Genomic DNA, 17,323 nt, shown 5'->3' with positions numbered 1-17,323 from the left:
CCCACTAGGCTACCTCAATCTTTCCCTCCCCAAGTGGACAGTGGGTCCAGCACTGCCTGGCCCTTTGCTGGGTTGGGGTTGGAGTGCCCGAGCCCCATTACTCCCAGCCTAGCCTTGCTCCATGTACTTCACATCTCCTGGTGAGGTCATGAGCCAACCTCCCCTCTCCAGTAAGAGAACCCAGCTCTGGGAAGGAGGCAGAAGGACCAGACCCATGCCCCAGACTTGGTCAAAGAGGGCGCACACAGCTCACAAATACAGATACGTGGGTCTGTCCACACCTACCCCGTCAGTGCAGGACACAACTGCATTGAGAGTGAGTTGTCACTGCCAGGCCACCACAGAGAAAGCAGAGAGGGCTCGGGAAAAGATAGAGGGACAGTCCAAGTAGCACAGGCCTGTGGGCGAGAATGTAGCTAGGCTCCAAGCTGCCACTGAGAGTACTGAAAATGGCACTGTGACAGGCCCCTCTGTGGGGCAACTCCGTGTCACTGTGCCAGCCTCCTGGTTTGCTCCAGAGCCAGCTGTCTTCACTACTTAACTGGTTCATTCAGAGCCACATAGGCAAATGACCACACTAGTCACTGCGCCCACAAAAACAGGAGGAGGATTGCCGGAGCCTGACCTTCCAGGGCAGCCACGCATTGTCCTGAGGCAGAAGAAGCGGGGTGCCGTGTTTCAGGAAGGCTGGGCTAGCTTTAGCACCGAAGCAGGGGAACTGGGGGGACAGTTTGGAGGCAGCAGCGGGGACTCAGGTGTGCATGCCTGGGCAGGGACTCAGTTGGGGGGCAGAGGGGAGCCCAGCTTCTGGGGCCTGATGTGAGTCAAGTAGGAGTTGTGCAGCCAAGATAGGGCCTCTGCTTCCCGGCCAAGTCAGCAGGTCCTGCTGGCAGGGAGCAGCAGAGGTGGTGTGTGCGCCTCCCTCAGGGGCACTGGCCAGAGTCACCGCTACCCTGGCTAAGACACCTGATAGCAGACTCAGGGCCACTCTACATTTAGGGAGAGGAAGGAGCTCTAAATCTGTTCCCCTCTCCACTCCCACGTGCTAGGGGCGTAGCAGAACCCCAAGGGGAGTCTCAGACCAAAATGGCAGAGCCAGCAGTCCGTACTCGTGCTGCAAAGCCTGTATGTTTCCCTCTTGGCTCCTCCAGCTCTTCTGAAGGGATTCCTGGCCGTCCTTAGTCTTGGGAGCTTGTCTTTAAATGTTTAACGGGAAACCCCAGCATGAAGATCCTTTTTGGAAAATGCTACTGCCTCAAAAGGTGGTCACCTCTACAAGAGAAGCCAGGTGGTCCACTCAGTCATCCTTTTGAACACGTGAAGCACCTGTTGCAGGCCGCTGAGGACGGAGAGACAAGCGGGCTCACAAGCAGTCGGAGCGCAGGGCAATGCTCTGTTGGCAGAAGTGTGCCCAAAAGGAGCCTGGCTGCTTTCAGTGCTGTCTTGAGCCGAGATGGATGAGGAATATATTTCAGCCAATAAAACGGGCTGCTTTCTCTCAGGCTCGCAGTGGAGCTCCTTGAAAGGCTGGGACACACAATGGGTACCTGGACCATGACACTGTGCAGTCCCCTCTGGGCGGGGTGTTTCTAGGCTGGCTCCCAGGGGCCCTGAGCCAGGTTGTAGCCTTTGGCTAGCCCTCTTACTGCTGCCACGCGCCCTCTGCACCTTGGGTGAGCAACAGCCTTGTCCCACCTGAGGCCAAGCTTGCAGACAACTCTCCCACTGGGAGTCCGCTCAGTCCCAGCCTATCAGCATGTCCTCTGGGTCATGCTCAGTCCAAAAACACTAGCTTTGCCCTCTCAAGGCCGGCATTTTCAGTTGTCTCACAAGCAGGCAAGGGCAGGAACATGAATAAGGACGACAGAAAAATAATAGTTGCCATAGGGTTATGGCCAAGAATATTAAATATACTATAAAATGCAAGATGACAGAACAATTTTGTCTGGGAATAACTACAGCCAGAATATCTCTTGGAAGCAAGGATCCTGGGACTTCATCTCTCGTTGGTTGGGCCTGTCTATCAATTGGAGGGGTCATTCACTAGATCGAAGGGCATTGTGCTTGGAAAAGTGAACAACCAAAACTGAACAAGACCGTCACGATGGAACAGTGGCTTCACAACAGTTGTCTAAAACATGGGGATGATTGTGAGGATGGCGAAGGCTTTTTTTTTTTCTTTTTTTGGCTTTCATTCTTTTGTACAAAGGTTTTCTCTCAGTCAGAGTTGACAGCTCCTAACAATGAGAAGTCACTGGGGTCCAAGCCTTGTAGCAGCCGCCCCGGGCCTTTCCAAGTTTGTGCAAGGACCATGTCTCCTTTAGAAAACACTTGTGCCAAACAGCCCCTTTGAATTGACTGAAGAGAGTGCAAACCTGTCACTTCTATGGAGGAGAATTTTATGACAGCTGTCAAATCAGCAATGTAGTTGCCTCTTGAACCAGCCATTCCTGTGCCCTTTAGGAGAGCCCTGGTGGCCACAATGTCAGTGGTTTGGACCCACCAGCTGCTACGTTGGAGAAAGATGAGGTGGTCTACTCTTAAAGGTTCAGTCACAGAAACCCACAGGGGCAGTTCTACTCTATACCCTAGGGCTTGCTATGAGTTAGAATTGACTCAATTATCTTAAACCTACATAGATTTGTTTCCTGGGGCTACTGTAAACAACGTTCTACAAACCGAGTGATCAAACCAGAAAGGTGTGGTCTCCCAGTTCTGGCGGCCACAAGTCCTAATGTGGGCTAAGGGCGCTTTCTGGGTCTCTTCGTGCCCCTCCCCGTCTCTGGTAGCTCCCAGTGTCCCTTGGCTTGAAGCTGCAGTGACAGAATTGGTCCTTTCTCCTTTTTGTACATCTTTTTTATGAAGACACCAGCCGTAGGGCTAGAACCTACGCTACTTCAGTATGATCTCATGTTAACCTAACGAGTATCCTCAAAAATCTTCTTTCAAACAAGGTCAGGGTAACATCTTTCTGGGGGGACATAGCAGGCTACTTTTCAGTACCTCCAACCCCCTAAGTTTGTGTTCTCGCCACATGCAAAATATATCCATGCTACCCCAGCATCCCCAAAAGTTTGAGCCCATTCCAGCATTAACTCTAAATCTCAATCATGTTTGGCTAGAGGCTCTGATTATAGTTCATCCTCAAGAAAGGAAGGCGTTCTGTGGGCCTGTGAAACCTGAATACGTGTTACATACCCCCAAAAGGCCGTGATAGTGCAGACATCACATTTCAAAAGGGAAGCAATGGAAGGTGGGAAAAGTGGCCTTGGGTCTCAAGTAAATCTGCTAGATTTCAAGGCTTGAAAATAGTCCTGTCCTTGGCCTACCAGGGGAGAGGCCCAAGCTCCTGAAATCAAGAAGTGGTTGCCCTGCTTCCCAGACCCAGAATGGTAGATCGACTGACCTTGAAACTCTTCTCAGGATGAAGCTACCTTTCTTTTTCTTGGAGAATGTTCCTAGCCAAGCAGCTCCACCAGCCTGCTTTCTGCCTACGGAATTCTAGGAAATGAACACTCCACTGCCTTCATTATTCCCTTCTGTCTAGGCTAATGTTTCTACTGAGGATGAAGCCCATAAATTGCATGCCTAATCTTTCCTAATCACATGCAAATCGTCCAACCACACACCCTTGCTTCCCCTTCAGATACTCTCAGCGTTTGCAATACCAATAGATTGAAAATTCTCCCAAATTTCTAATGCTGGCTCTTTTCACCTCGTTCATTTCTGAACTCTTTCCAGTCGCAACTTTAAGCAGCAAGGAAAAATCAGGGTGCCCCTTCATTTTGATTAGAAAGTCCTTGAGCTGAATATTTAAGTTTATCACAAATTTTACTTTCCACAAAACGTTACAATTTAATTCAGCCAAGTTCTTTGACAGTTTATGACAAGGATCGCCATTTACCTAGTGTCCAATAATATGTTTGTCATTTCCTCCCAGGGTCTCCCCATAAGCGTATTTAATAGCCACTGTGTTTTAAGCACATTTTGTTTATGAGGCTAGGAACTTTCTCTACAACACTCACTTGTTTTTGAATCCGCACCAGAATCTCCTTTAATGTCATAATTCTACAAAGTCTCTTCAAAGCAATCTAGGCTTTTACTATCAAACACCTCAAAAACTTCCTCTACTCATCAGTCAGTCCCATACATTCCATTAGTCACTTCCATACATGCATTCAGGTACTGGCAGTCCCCAGATGGTAAGTGTCAACCTATGTACAACCCATAATTTTTGAACCAACCCCTCTAAATCCTATTGTATTAAAAACTCAGGGTACATTCGATGATCCATAATAACAGATACTATCTAAGAAATGTGCATTAAAACATAATTATTACTACTGTGTTGGTGTAAGTCTTATGTAGAAGTGCTTCTTGAGTGTTTTCCAAACATAGACAAGTACACCATAACCTCAGATAAGCATTTAGTGGACTTGAGATGTGAACACTACCTCACTGTTCAACTTATATTTAAATTTGACTCAGACAGACTCATTTGCCATCTGGGGACTAACTGTATTTGTTACAGAGTTACACCACTTCCCAGGAGCAAGGAATTATACTCGTTTCCTAGAGCTACCATAACAAAGCACCACACCCTGCATGCGTGGACCCTAAGAATAGGTATTTATTGCTGCATAGTTCTAGAGACCAGAAGCCCAAGTCAGAGTCACAGCAATGTTGGTTCTTTCAGAGGCTTTGAGGGAGAACCGGATCCATGGATCTCTTCCTGGTTTTGGTAGTGCCAAGCATGTCTCGGCTTGCAGCCGTGCCATCACAGCATCCTTCTGGCTGGCTGCCTTGTATTTTCTCTTTGATAAGGATGCCACTCATACAGGAGCAGCACCCATCCCCTTCCAGTGTGACCTCATGCTAACTGACAGCTTCTCCAGCGTCTTCATTTACAAGTGAGTACCAGGCACCAGAGACCGGTGTGGTAGCGTTCTTCAGAGAACCAACGAGATGAGGGGAGAGGGGTGAGCATTGATTTACTCACACACTCGGGGTCAGTAAGTAGGCTGACGACTCCTTCTGCCCTACATCCCGATTCACCCATCTGGTGACGACGGGAAAAGGGCAGAGCGAGAAGAAGGCAGAGATGAGTTCTTCAAAGAACTGCATCGCCGATGGGCGGATCACATCCTAAAGACATGCCCCTCTCAAGCTTCTCGTTTCATTACGTTAGATGAAATTATGAGAGGTTATCACATTAAATTAGATTACACTGTGGAGCAGCAACTAGTGCTTGGTCGAGCCATCAGAAATCAGTCGCCTCGCTAAGTAAAATTAACTACCATAAATGGGACGTAGCCACTTAATAAAAAGGAAGATGATGAGGTTCTGCAGGTGTTCCTGTGGCAAGAGTTCCAAGATACTTCATGAACTGTCAAGAGGAAGACACGTGCCCCATGCAGCTAGGTGTACAGTGGGCTCCCCTTTGGGGTCAGAAAGAACCTCACTGTTGACAGTGACTACTGGGCTCCAGCTTGCTTCCCCTGGGCTCCTTGGGCAAGGAACCTGAAGAGGGTTGGGACACGGGCTAGGGATTAAAGGAGCAATTAGGAGGGGCACCCCAGATTGTAGGGTGTAATGATGAAGGAGCTGCAGGATGCTCCAAGCCAGGGTGGTGGTGGGTGAAGGGCTGCATGACTGACCAACTGGCTGACCAGGCACTGAGGGTGTCCTGAGAGACTAGAATCATAAGGATAAGGAACTCAGCAGGGACCCTCCGACCACCCAGAGGGAGATAGCCCGGGCACCACGGGCACAGCCACATGGGCAGACCGTCAGGAGCTACTCCCTCAGAGGCCATCCTTGGAGACTTAGGGCACCTGAGTCAGAATGAGATCCAGAGGTCCCTGGGGGTCTCACGGCAGCTCTATCATTTCAAGTTGGTTTTATGTATGACTTTCCACACAATAAGTACCCCCAGTTCAAAAGCCACAATGTACAAAGAGCAAACATTAAGAGTCTCATTCACCCCCTTGATCTGTCTGTGCCAGACCCCGCAACTCTCAGAGTAACGTTCATTTGTGCTTCCTTCCAGCCTTGCCTTATACAAAATAAACAAATCTAAATATGTACTCTTCGTCTTTTCTCCCCGTTGTAAGCCCCAGAAGTAGCACACTGTAGTCGCTGGCCGCTCTCTTACTTTTGGTGCCTACTAACTGAAGGTTGTGAGAGCCCTGATCCCTCCCCCACCACACACACACACACACACACTATTGTGGTCAAGAAGGTCTCTGGCCAGGTGGACCTGAGCAAGGGAGATGGGCTCTCTGCCTACTTGGGGAATGAGTCACCCAGGGAGACAGACACAGGAGCCAGAAGAGGCCAGGGGAGGTGCAGAAAGAGGAGACGCAGAGCTGATGCCAACTTCCCACTACTCTGCAGCTTGGTTAGGAGCCAGCTGCTCTGCCATTCGTGAAAAGAGCAAGTGATCCTGGGGAGGGAAGGGGGGAGAGGTTCAGTCCAGGGGAGGGACTGGACCTCGGGCCTCACCCAGGGGGCTTCCAGGGAGCTTCCACAGCCTGAAGGTGCCCCCCTCCCCAACTTACCTCCAGGCTCAATGTAAGCCCTTCCCATGACTGCGGTTTCCTCCTGGCGCCTCTGGTCTCCGGTAGATAGCTCTAGATAGCTCGGGCCCCCTCCCACTGCACTAATGGCTCCGCCTGGGGCCCCAGGGACCTTCTCCTCCCAACTGCTCTGCCCCTGACCCCCCTCACTGGTGAAACCCAACCCTCTGCAGCAGCTCGGGCAGCACCTAGTCAGAGCAGACTGCCTGCCTGCCACAGTGGGCCGGGCTGCGGAGCCCTGATCCAGCGCTGAGCCCCTCGAAGCCAAAGCCCATTCCTGGAGAAGCACAGGCCGGACCAGCCAGGGCTCCCATCCACTCCACCAGGCCAGTGCCTCCCACCTCTTGGTCTTGCATCTCTCCTTTGCCCCTCTCTAACCCCTTGCCTAACCCGCAGTGACCCTGGCCTGGCCACCTCTGTCCTGCCTCCATCCCTCAGCCCTCCTGGCCCTAAGACCAATCCCGACCCCATCCCTCTGGGTCTCTTGCTCCAGCCAACAGCCATGAAGCCCAGCTTGGGGCCAGAGACGGCCCCTCGGCCGCCAGCCTCGGACATCCGAGTGTTCGCCAGCAGCTGCACCCTGCATGGCCTGGGCCACGTCTTCGGGCCGGGTGGGCTGACCCTGCGCCGTGGCCTATGGGCCACGGCCGTGCTCCTGTCGCTGGCCACCTTCCTCTACCAGGTGGCCGAGCGGGTGCGCTACTACGGCGAGTTCCACCACGAGACCGCGCTGGACGAGCGCGAGAGCCACCTGCTCACCTTCCCGGCGGTCACCCTGTGCAACCTCAACCCGCTGCGCCGCTCCCGCCTGACGCCCAACGACCTGCACTGGGCCGGGCCGGCGCTGCTGGGCCTGGACCCCGCCGAGCACGCCGCCTTCCTGCGAGCCCTGGGGCGGCCCCCCGCGCCGCCTGGCTTCATGCCAAGCCCCACTTTCGACATGGCGCAGCTCTACGCCCGAGCGGGCCACTCCCTGGATGACATGCTGCTGGACTGCCACTACCGTGGCCAGCCCTGTGGGCCAGAGAACTTCACAACGGTGAGCTGGCGGCCCCTGCTCAAGTGCGCTCTGGCCCCCTGGGGTGGGGATGAGGGGGTGCCTTCTTCTCTGGCCAGGCTGAGTTTTCCCCACCCCACCAAGTTCTCTGTTCCGTTCTGGGAGTGGTCCTCGTTGGTAACCTCCCTGCCCCGCTGTGGATGGCAGTTTCCAAGGCCAGGCCCTCAGGCCCCTGCCCCTAGCAGACACTGATGCAGCTTGGCCCCAGGCCCGAGGTCTGGCCTGTGAAGGCCCTGCTCCTTGGGGTGGACCCCCGAGAGTAAGTGTCCTGGGAAAGACCCCTCTCTCTGCCAGGGACAAAGAGACAACTGAAACGCACTCTCTTTTGGCTTAAACCCCAGCCCCCAGTCCCCTTCCCCTGCATGGGGGAAGAGTGTATGTGGAAACCCAAGTGTGGGAGGGAATGAAGGGAGCCCTCTGTTAGGGCAGGGCTTCGAGAAGAGCCATGTGGACTCCGGTGTTCAAAGAAGAAACAGAGGAGAGGAGGGCAGGGAAAGGCTCCTGGTGGGGGACCTGCACAGGGGTTTCACCCTCTGGTGCCACCCGGCCCCCTGCACGCCCACCAACAGATCTTCACCCGCATGGGTCAGTGCTACACCTTCAACTCTGGGGCCAACGGGGCTGAGCTGCTCACCACTCCCAAGAGCGGCATGGGCAACGGCCTGGAGCTCATGCTGGACGTGCAGCAGGATGAATACCTGCCTGTGTGGAGGGACACCGGTAGGGGGACATTGGAAGCCACGGGGTAGCACAGCAGGGGGAGGGACCCCAGGGCAGGAGCTGTGGGAGGGGGTGCCCGTCCCCGGCAAGGTCCCCCTGCCCCCCACTCCAAGCAGGTCCTTCCCTGAGAGAAGTGGGCAGGAGTGGTCTGCATCAGCCTGCACAGCGGAGAAGGGTTACAGCCAGAGGTCTGGCCTGGTTGGGCCTCGGGCCTTCCGGGTCCCTTCCCTGCAGAGGAGACCCCGTTTGAAGTGGGGGTCCGAGTGCAGATCCACAGCCAGGAGGAGCCTCCCCTCATCGACCAGCTGGGCTTCGGCGCAGCCCCCGGCTACCAGACCTTTGTCTCCTGCCAACAGCAGCAAGTATCCTCCTCCCCTGCCCCTTCAGTCCCTCCCAAGCACCCAGGCTCACCCTCTTCCTGCCACTCCAACCCCCACCCCCAAGGGGCCTCCATCCCACAGGAAACCAACCACACTTTTACCTGGGCACCCACACTTCTTGCAGACCCTTCCTTAACCCCTGTCCTCCATAGTTGAGCTTCCTGCCCCCACCCTGGGGCGACTGCAGCTCTGTACCTCTAGACCCCCCGGACTTAGAGCTGGAGCCTGCTGGGCCCCTGGGTTCCCCCCACACTCGCCCGGGCCCCAGTTCTCCTTACAGCCTAATGGGCTGTCGCCTGGTCTGCGAAAGCCGCTATGTGACTCGGAAATGTGGCTGTCGAATGATGTATATGCCTGGTAAGGGGCTGCTGGTGGAGGGAGTGGGGTGGCGTGGGGAGGGTCCGTGTCCCCAGAGGGCTCAGAAGCGCTTAGGCAGCTCCTGAAGCTGCCTCCTCGCCTGGCCCTCCTCCTCAGGTGGTGCCCCGGTGTGCAACCCCCAGCAGTACAAGGACTGTGCCAACCCAGCCTTAGGTAAGGGTATCCACCCCTCCCTCTCATCCCTGTCCCTTCCCGCAGGCCCTCACCTGACTTGTTTCGCCATCAGACGCCATGTTGCGGAAGGACGCGTGCGCTTGCCCGAACCCTTGCGCCAGCATACGCTATGCCAAGGAGCTCTCCATGGTGCGGATCCCGAGTCGCGCCTCGGCCCGCTACCTGGCGCGGAAGCACAACCGCACCGAGGCCTACCTTTGGTAAGCAAAGGGTGGCCCCGCGGGTGCCGATGGGCCAGAGCTCGGCGCATCCCGGTCGGTCGCAGCGTTCTCCACCCCCAGCACCGGCTCTGTTGCTGGGCCGAGGTGGTAACACGCCCCCGGGGCCCAGGAACCTTGCAGGCCGCCCAGCCAGGTGACCAGTGTGCCTTCCTGGCCTCCCCTTCCTCCAGGGAGAATGTGCTGGTGCTGGACATCTTCTTTGAGGCTCTCAATTATGAAACGGTGGAGCAGAAGAAGGCCTATGAGGTGTCGGAGCTGCTTGGTACATGCACACCTGGGGTGCTGCCAGGCCTGGGGAGGTGTGTGCTGCAGGGGCCGTGAGGGGACCACCACCCTTTCTCTGTAGGTGACATTGGGGGCCAGATGGGACTGTTTATTGGTGCCAGCCTGCTCACCATCCTTGAAATCCTGGACTACCTCTGTGAGGTGGGTCAGGGATGGGAGAAAGAGGGAGGGCCACATGACTTCGGGGGGGCATGGGGTGCAAAGGCCACTCTCCCCACTGCTTGCCCCCAGGTGTTCCGAGATCACGTCCTGGGATATTTCTGGAGCCGTAGGCGCGTCCAGAGACACTCCAACACCAATCTGGTAGCAACTCTCTCCCCTCCCACTCCTCTCATGCCCTCACTCTGCTCCCAATGTGGGGCTCAGCCCGTTTTTAGCCCCTTTCCAGACAACCTAGCACCCACCTGGCTGGGGCCAGGAGGAAGGACTCCCTCCTGCCTCTGACTTGCTCCTCCTCCCACAGCTGCAGGAAGGGCTGGGTGGCCCTCAACCCCATGTTTCCCACCTCAGCCTGGGCCCCAGGTAACACAACAATCCCTGAGGTCAAGGGAGGAGGGGCAAAGCCAGTCCAGGAGGGCATAGGGAGGCGCAGGGCAGCAGCCTGGAACCCCTACCCTCCGGTCTCTCCAGGCCTCCGACCCCTCCCTGTGCTGTCACCAAGACCTTCTCGGCCTCCCACCGCACCTGCTATCTGGTCACCCGGCTCTAGCCTGGTGCCTCTGTCCTCAGGGCCCCACCAGGCTCAGCTTGCAGATGGACTTGCCATCTTTACCCTAAATAAAATGTGACTGCCCTCCTCTCCTCTGAGTCCCGCTGATCAGGAATGCTCACCAGGACAAAATCAGGCCTGCGCAGTTGTGCTGGGGGCTGGGCCCCCAAGTCAAGCACCAGGGACCCATCTGGGGGAGGATGCCCGGGGGAAGGTATCAGCTGCCTGCCTCTCAGTGTGACTGTGTTTGTCTCAGAGAGCGTGGAGGGTGGGGATGCTCAAAGCCAAACCACGGGGGCAGGACACACAGGTGAAGAAAGCTCACTCAGCAAGCCAGGCAACTCCGGGCCTGGCCACGCGGCCACAACTGGGAAAGGCTCTGAGACGATGTGGGCAGGGAGAAGGGAAGTGCCGTTCCACTTCCAAGGACACCAGCCGTGGTGCTGCCTCAGATGATCAGATCAGCATCGCTCTCACCCTGGGGAGCAAGAGGCAGCAGCGCAGTCTCTACAGGGCGAGCTCCTGCTTCCAGTCTCCCCACTCTGGCACCAGACCCTCTAGCTTGACAGGTGGGGACCTGGGATAGGTCAGCCAATGTCCTCCCTTCCCTTTCCTGCCAGGAAGGACCCAGCAGGCTGACTTCTCCTTCTGAACCCCAGAGGTTGGGAAAGGGGCTACCAAGGGAACCAAGGAGGAGGAGTCCTGAGCCGGCAGGCCCGGGACAGGTGGGGACACAGCCAGGAGAGTCAGGAGGAAACACGTGGGATGTGGAGACCATAGCAAGCAGCCTAGCCTCTGTCTCCCTGTGTGGATGGAGGCCCGTCCTCACTTGCCCAGGCTGGCCCCGGAGCCCCTTGGGAAGGTTCAGGTGCCCCCAGCAGAGGAAACAGGATACATGCATGAGTGCCAGTCCAGCCCTAGCCATGATGGGTACCACCCATAGTATCTCACCCTGATCTCAGAGCCCTATAGGACATGTGCCAAGGAATGGATGCTGGGTGTTTGTGAGCTGGAGACACAGTTGCAGAGACACCCCCACCCCCACCCCACCCATAACCACTCAACTACCACATCAGCCAGACTGGGAAAGGAGACAATTTATGAAATTAAATAAAGTTCATGGAGGAAGTAAAGAACCCAGGCCGGGCACCTCCACCCTTGGTGGGCCCAGCACAGCTGGGGCCCCAGGGCCTCGTGAACCCTCCCCTCCCTCTCCTCGCTGGAGGGGCTTCAATAAGCCAGGCCCCAGCCTGGCACCAGGGGTCTTGGAGCCTACGGTGGGCAGAAGTCAGAGAAGTAGGAATGCTGCAGGGCTTCTTCTGCTGAGATGCGCTGCACGGGGTTACACTTGAGCAGGTTCTGCAAAGAGGGAAGGAGGGCAGGGCTTCGTTTCTAGAGCCTGTCCACCCCCAGCCCCCCACTATGTGGCCGTGACTCCCACCCCTTACCTGCAGCAAGTCCCTCCCCGTGGCGTTAAGCTTTGGCACGACGTTCACCAGGGACGTGGTAGCCGGGTACATTGGGTAGGGCTGTGGAGGGACAGGGAGTCAGGCCCAGGGGCCTGGGTCAGAAAGGGATTGGAGGCTGCCACCCCCTCCCCCCCTACTCCCTAATACCTTATAATCTGGAAGTTTGGTCATGGTGGGCCACTGTTCCTCAGTAGGCGTCCCCAGTAGCGTGTCCACGTGGTCAAGGATCACTGAACTAGAGAGAGTCCTATCTGCCTCTTCAGGGGCCACAGGAGTGGCTCTTCCCTCCCCCTCCCCTACTGGAGAGGGGGCCCCTCACACTCACCCTCATCCTGCCACCAAGTCGGGATGGGATCAGTCCCCGGCAGGTGCACCCCTCGCCATCAGCCCGGCTGGACAGCGTTTACAATGGGCCAGGCATTTGGCACACCTGAGCTCATGGGACCTAGACCCCCATGTCTGAATGCTTCCTGAGCAAGTCACCCCTTCCCCTCCTCCCACAAAAAGCCTGTCCCCCTTTGGATCCCTACCCTTAGGAGGTGACTCCTTTGGCTTCTCCCACAGTCTGTGTGTGTGTGGCAGGGACAATCTGGTGGCTCCCCACCTGCTCCACACCCTCACACTGGGGCAGCCTGGCCCCCGGCAGCCCCTGTCCGGCAGCCCCTGTCCTCAGCGCTCTGTGCATGGGCTAAGTCCATTGCTGGAGGCTCCAGGAGAAGGGCCTGGGCAGGATATCGAAAGATCCTCTTCAGTTGGTCGTCCACGTCATTGCCAGGGAAGAGAGGCCGCCCGGCATTGGCCAGCTCTGGGGCAGGGGGCAGAGGATGAGGACAGGTGACACATGAAGTTCTCCTTCCACTGATACCCTCTGCACCTTCCTCCCCATCCCCATGGGTCCCACTCCCTTCCCAACAGGCGACCCTCCAGACCTGATTTGTCAACCTAAATTGGAAAAAACAAACAAACACGCCTCTTCACAACCCCAGCACGTCACCTGCAAAGATGCAGCCGGCTGACCACATGTCGATGGATGTGGAGTACAGCTTGGCTCCGAAGAGGACATCCGGTGGGCGGTACCACAGCGTGACCACCTGGAGAAGACCCCACCCACAGGGACACACACACCCCCTTCCACTTAGAGGGCTGGGGATGAAGTCTGAGGAAGAAGCAGCTTAGAGAGGAGAGAGAAAGTCCTGCTTTGGGTTCTGGCGTGGGGCTGGGAAACTGCTCACTGGCCATCCCCTCCCTCTCCCCAACTCCTCACGGCAGCTCACCTCTGCGGAGTAACATCGGACGGGGATCCCGAAAGCTCGAGCCAATCCAAAATCAGCCAGTTTCAGCTCCCCATTCTGAGGGGAGAAGAGGATATGGAGAGAGGTCCCTGGATAGTCTCTGGAGGCAGACTCTCTCCCTTTAGTGCCTTCTCCCCGCCCCCGATCCCCACCCCCAGCCTCCCACCTCATCCCCCTGGTCCCCTGGGAAGTACCCGATTTATGAGCAGGTTCTGCGGCTTCAGATCCCTGTGCAGCACATTGCGGCTATGACAGAACCCCAGGCCTTTTAGCAGCTGGAAAAGGAAGGACTGGGGGGGGGGGGGGGGGGGGGGGGGGGGGGCAGGGGGAGGGGAGGGTCACATCCTGGTGGGAAGCTTTGCTCAACAACAGACAGCACCACACTGCTTGGCCTCTGGTCTAGCCTCCAGTTCCTTGCCTATCTAACCCCCACACTTAGCACATCACTCAGTCACCAAAGAGGAGCTGTTCTGTACCGTGTTTTGTACAGTAGGAAGAGCACAGTAGCAAAACAGGGTGGCCAAGCATGTAACTTATAGCCCAGTGGGCCTTTCCATTCTCCATCCACAGGGAGCTCTTGCCTACCTGGCCTCACCTGAACACACATGTTAACTCCTAACCGATACCCTGCGCTCTAAGACTCAGCACATTGTTTTCCTGTACCGAGTAGAAAGAACTTAACTTCAGGCCTAGAACAGTGCCCGGCACACAGCAAAGCACTCAGTAAATATTTGTTGGCTGAATGAATGTATCCCTTTGAACCGCTAGGTTCTCCCGTGTACATAAGAACGCTGACATCTAAGTGCTACTGTGTGGGCCCCGGGAGGAGACCATGTGAAAATGCTGGCTAGGCCTGGAGCCCCAAGAAGGTAGAAGCAGGGTTCACCTCTCTTATACCATAAAGGGTCTCCTGCTCAGGGTCCAGAATTGGAGCTTAAAGAGCACTTACGCTGCATATTGACTCCAGCCCAGCCTCATTGATGGCCCAGGACCCCACACCCCTCACCTTCACAATCTCAGGGTCCAGGTCACCATTGCAGCTGTCAAAATACTTCTTCAAGTCCTAAGAGAAGGATGGTGTTGGAAAGGGGAGCCGACCTCTGCCTTCACCTGGGTCCTCATACCCCCCTCCTGTACCATCCTCCAGTCCCTCAATTGACCTGATCACAGAACTCAAAAACCAAAGTCAGCTTCTTGTCACTGTGCAGGACGTCATGGAGCCTGGGGACAAAGAAGGAAGGGGTCAGCTAGCCAGATGTACAAGGGTGGGCCTAGTACCCCCATAGCCAGCCCAGCCCCACTCCCAAACCCCACCTGCCTCCAGCAACCACCCAGGCGAAATCAAACCCTGCCTGTTTCCACACCTGACAATGTTCTTGTGCTTCAGCTCTTTAAGGAGGCAGATCTCTCGGAGGGCAGAACTTGGCACTCCCTAGGAGAGGGGGCAAGAGGGGGCAGTCGGGTCTCCTCCCCAGCCCACTCCACGACCACCCCTCACCCCAGCCACCCGGCCTCGGCCTCGGTGCTGCAGTCCTACCTCATCGTCATCATCCAACCTCACCCGTTTCAGAGCCACGATCTCATGCGTCTCCCGGTTTTTGGCTTTGAACACGGTTCCATAGGTGCCTGTAAGGAGGGCAGGTGAAGTTCAGGGAGGGATGCGGCACCCTGAGAAGGGGTGCAACATCAGAGTGGATTCTTTCTGAGGCCTGCGGGAATTCGAGGAGGGTTTCCGGGTGCAGGCTGAAGGGTGAGTCTGGAAGAAGTTTGAGTGAGGATGTGGGTAGCAAAGGTGCCTGCAGAGGCTACGGGTTTTCCAGAAAGGAGAGTTTATGGCTGCCAGGTGACAGATATCTAGAACAGAGGGTCTGGAAACGGTGAGAAGGGGGCTGGGAGAAGAATGGGGGTCATCAGATCTGTGGAGGTTGGGAGTGAAGTGAGGTTCTGAAACTGGTGCCCAGAGGAGGGGTGCCAAATGCAGGAAGGGCTCAGGCTGGGAGTCCGGGTCTGGGGCGTGCTCAGATTAGGCATTGGAGACTGCAGGGAATACTATTGCAGGGAAGACTGGCGTCAACAGCGAACCGTTAAGATCGGGGGCCAAGACTGCAGCAAGTGCTGAGGTCTGGGTCAAGACTGCGGACGGACGGCAGAGAAGCTAGGGTTGCAAGGAACGCAGAGGTTCTGCAGAAGAATATCTTGCAGGAGCACTTCGTGGTACCATTACCTTCACCAATCTTCTCCAGTTTCTCGTATTTCTGCATCGCGGCAGTCGCGGGGACCCCTGCGGGCCCTCGCCTCTAAGACTCCAGCCCCGGCTTTGCAGAGGAGCCAGAACCCCAGCCTCCGGCCCTGCCTCGCCTGCTTGCCTGCAGAAGGGCTTCTGGGGCTTGTAGTTCTAAAATGATCAGGTCTCCCTGTAACGCTCAGGCCTACTAAACCAAAAAGACTACAGCCCCCAGAAGGCTACGCCCAGGCTCGCTGCAGCGCTAGATTCCCGGGACTCGTCCGACCGCGGGGCAAACCTCGGACTTCAGGTCCCATGAAGCATCGCGTATCCGCTTTCCGGCGTCATTGTCGCATCGCCGTGTCCCAGGGTGCTTCGCTCTTCTTACTGCTGTCCTATAGTTACAATCCCTTTTGGAAAGCGCCCCTCTGGAATTGAACATTCTAGAGTGCAGCGGGGTTGGGAATGGGAGGCCCCCGTTTCGCCTTTGGAACGTGCCCTAGATCCGGAATTCAGGTGGCTTCCTGTCCCGACTAAAGAGGAAATGGTATTTGGTTCCTAACGACGGCCTGGTGGTCGCAGCCCTGAGTCCACCTTTTCCCCTGGCTCCCGGTAGTCTCACGATTGATCTGGGAAGTAGCTCCGAGTAATTTCTTACTGATGATGACTTCACCGGAAAAGAGACAGTTGTGCCCCTCTCTAAATTGGGATTGTGCATACGGAAGAGCGATTTAACGTTGTCCGGAGACCCCTCACTTCTCTGAGTCTACTTTATCCGACACCACCCTTCCTCCAACTGCTGCATCCTGGTCTGGGCGCGGCCATCAGCGGAAGAGGGAGGATCCGTTGGCGACAGCGCCTCCGACGGCGGGCAAAGAGATGATGCACTTGTAGGGGCCTGCCCACAACCTTGAAGTAGTTGATTATAGATTTTCTTGGGCTGCGCTCTAATTGTCTCATGATCACATCTTTGAGGACTGTGAGCTGGGTGAAACGGCCCCAAACAGCACCCTTCAACTTTGGGGCCCAAAGTAGAAGCTAAACATTAACTACTCATGTTTGGCTAAACGTTTCCGGCATACACGTCATGTGCTGTAACCAGTGGCTGATTGAAAAGCAAACAAACAAAAAATAAGTGAGAACTTACTCCTTATCTGGAAAGATCTATAATTGAGAAACAGGAAAGGCTGCTTGCGAGTTGATTCCGACTCACGGTGACCTGGGAATAGACATTGTTCTCCCGAAAAGCTGGTGGGTTTGGACTGTCCATCTTGCGGCTAACAGGCTAACACTTAACCCAGTGAACTACCAGAGCTCTTTGTTAAACACAAAACCAAGACAAACTGACTGCCATACAGTCGATAGCGACTCATAACGACCCTCCCGGACAAAGCAGGGTTTCTGAGACTGACCGTAACTCTACGGGAGTGGAAAGCCTCGCCTTGCTCCTGTGGAGTGTATGGTGGTTTTGAACTGCTAATCGTTGGGTTGCTAAAGAGTAACCCACTACACCCCCTGGGCCCTTCTTGCTACACACAAGGCTCTCTAAATGGTGGTGATGGCTATGAATAGGGATCGGGTGTGTGCTTAGGTAGTGCAAACTACCGAGGTCCCCGGGGGCCTCGCGCCGAGGCACCTCGGGAACTGGTGGAGGGCGGGGCGGAGTCCTTAACCAGATGCTGAGGTTAGCTCAGGATAACGGGCATCCCATCGCTCCCGTCCCCGCCCACTGGGCAAAGACAGGGTTCTCGGAGGTCGTGGAGTCGGTTTAGTTGTTAGTTTTTGCGGAGGATGGCAGAGATTCGGATACATTTAGAATTCAATTCTTTCGCCCCG

At 55.8% G+C, this 17,323-nt stretch overlaps 2 protein-coding genes across 3 annotated transcripts; one reads left to right on the top strand and one right to left on the bottom strand.

The window, feature by feature from the left end:
- Positions 1 to 7,080: 7,080 nt before the first annotated feature.
- ASIC3 (acid sensing ion channel subunit 3) lies at positions 7,081 to 10,502 on the top strand. Its single transcript, XM_004702312.1, has 11 exons — positions 7,081 to 7,617; positions 8,205 to 8,355; positions 8,590 to 8,717; positions 8,888 to 9,092; positions 9,210 to 9,266; positions 9,340 to 9,487; positions 9,679 to 9,770; positions 9,855 to 9,934; positions 10,025 to 10,096; positions 10,257 to 10,315; positions 10,424 to 10,502. Exons 1-11 carry the CDS (start codon positions 7,081 to 7,083, stop codon positions 10,500 to 10,502), a joined length of 1,608 nt encoding a protein of 535 aa, XP_004702369.1.
- Positions 10,503 to 11,584: 1,082 nt separating this feature from the next.
- Positions 11,585 to 15,631, bottom strand: CDK5 (cyclin dependent kinase 5). 2 transcript variants are annotated; one of them, XM_004702313.3, is made up of 12 exons: positions 15,488 to 15,625; positions 14,801 to 14,889; positions 14,628 to 14,695; positions 14,424 to 14,484; positions 14,270 to 14,326; positions 13,458 to 13,553; positions 13,246 to 13,320; positions 12,966 to 13,062; positions 12,707 to 12,776; positions 12,119 to 12,179; positions 11,951 to 12,031; positions 11,585 to 11,861 (listed from the first exon to the last, which is right to left on the bottom strand). In XM_004702313.3, exons 1-12 carry the CDS (start codon positions 15,522 to 15,524, stop codon positions 11,775 to 11,777), a joined length of 879 nt encoding a protein of 292 aa, XP_004702370.1. In that variant the 5' UTR covers positions 15,525 to 15,625; the 3' UTR covers positions 11,585 to 11,774. The 2 variants fall into 2 exon arrangements, with proteins under 2 accessions (XP_004702370.1, XP_045145820.1); XM_045289885.1 differs by having other exon boundaries at positions 11,772 to 11,861; positions 11,951 to 12,063; positions 15,488 to 15,631.
- Positions 15,632 to 17,323: the final 1,692 nt, after the last annotated feature.

Source organism: Echinops telfairi, unplaced genomic scaffold, assembly GCF_000313985.2.
Source record: "Echinops telfairi isolate 266 unplaced genomic scaffold, ASM31398v2 ScPeMD7_31;HRSCAF=116, whole genome shotgun sequence".
NCBI lineage: Eukaryota > Metazoa > Chordata > Mammalia > Afrosoricida > Tenrecidae > Echinops > Echinops telfairi.
Note: the sequence above shows the minus strand (reverse complement) of the source record. Positions and strands in the feature narration are given on the sequence as shown.

Coding starts and splice junctions, on each gene's coding strand:
- CDK5 (XM_004702313.3), bottom strand. CDS start 15,524: ATGCAGAAATACGAGAAACTGGAGAAGATTGGTGAAG. Junction 14,696..14,800: donor GGTTGGATGATGACGATGAG/GTAGGACTGCAG, acceptor CCCCTCTCCTAG/GGAGTGCCAAGTTCTGCCCT. Junction 14,327..14,423: donor TTTTTGAGTTCTGTGATCAG/GTCAATTGAGGG, acceptor TCCTTCTCTTAG/GACTTGAAGAAGTATTTTGA.
- ASIC3 (XM_004702312.1), top strand. CDS start 7,081: ATGAAGCCCAGCTTGGGGCCAGAGACGGCCCCTCGGCCGCCAGCCTCG. Junction 9,771..9,854: donor TGAGGTGTCGGAGCTGCTTG/GTACATGCACAC, acceptor CTTTCTCTGTAG/GTGACATTGGGGGCCAGATG. Junction 10,316..10,423: donor CACCTCAGCCTGGGCCCCAG/GTAACACAACAA, acceptor CGGTCTCTCCAG/GCCTCCGACCCCTCCCTGTG.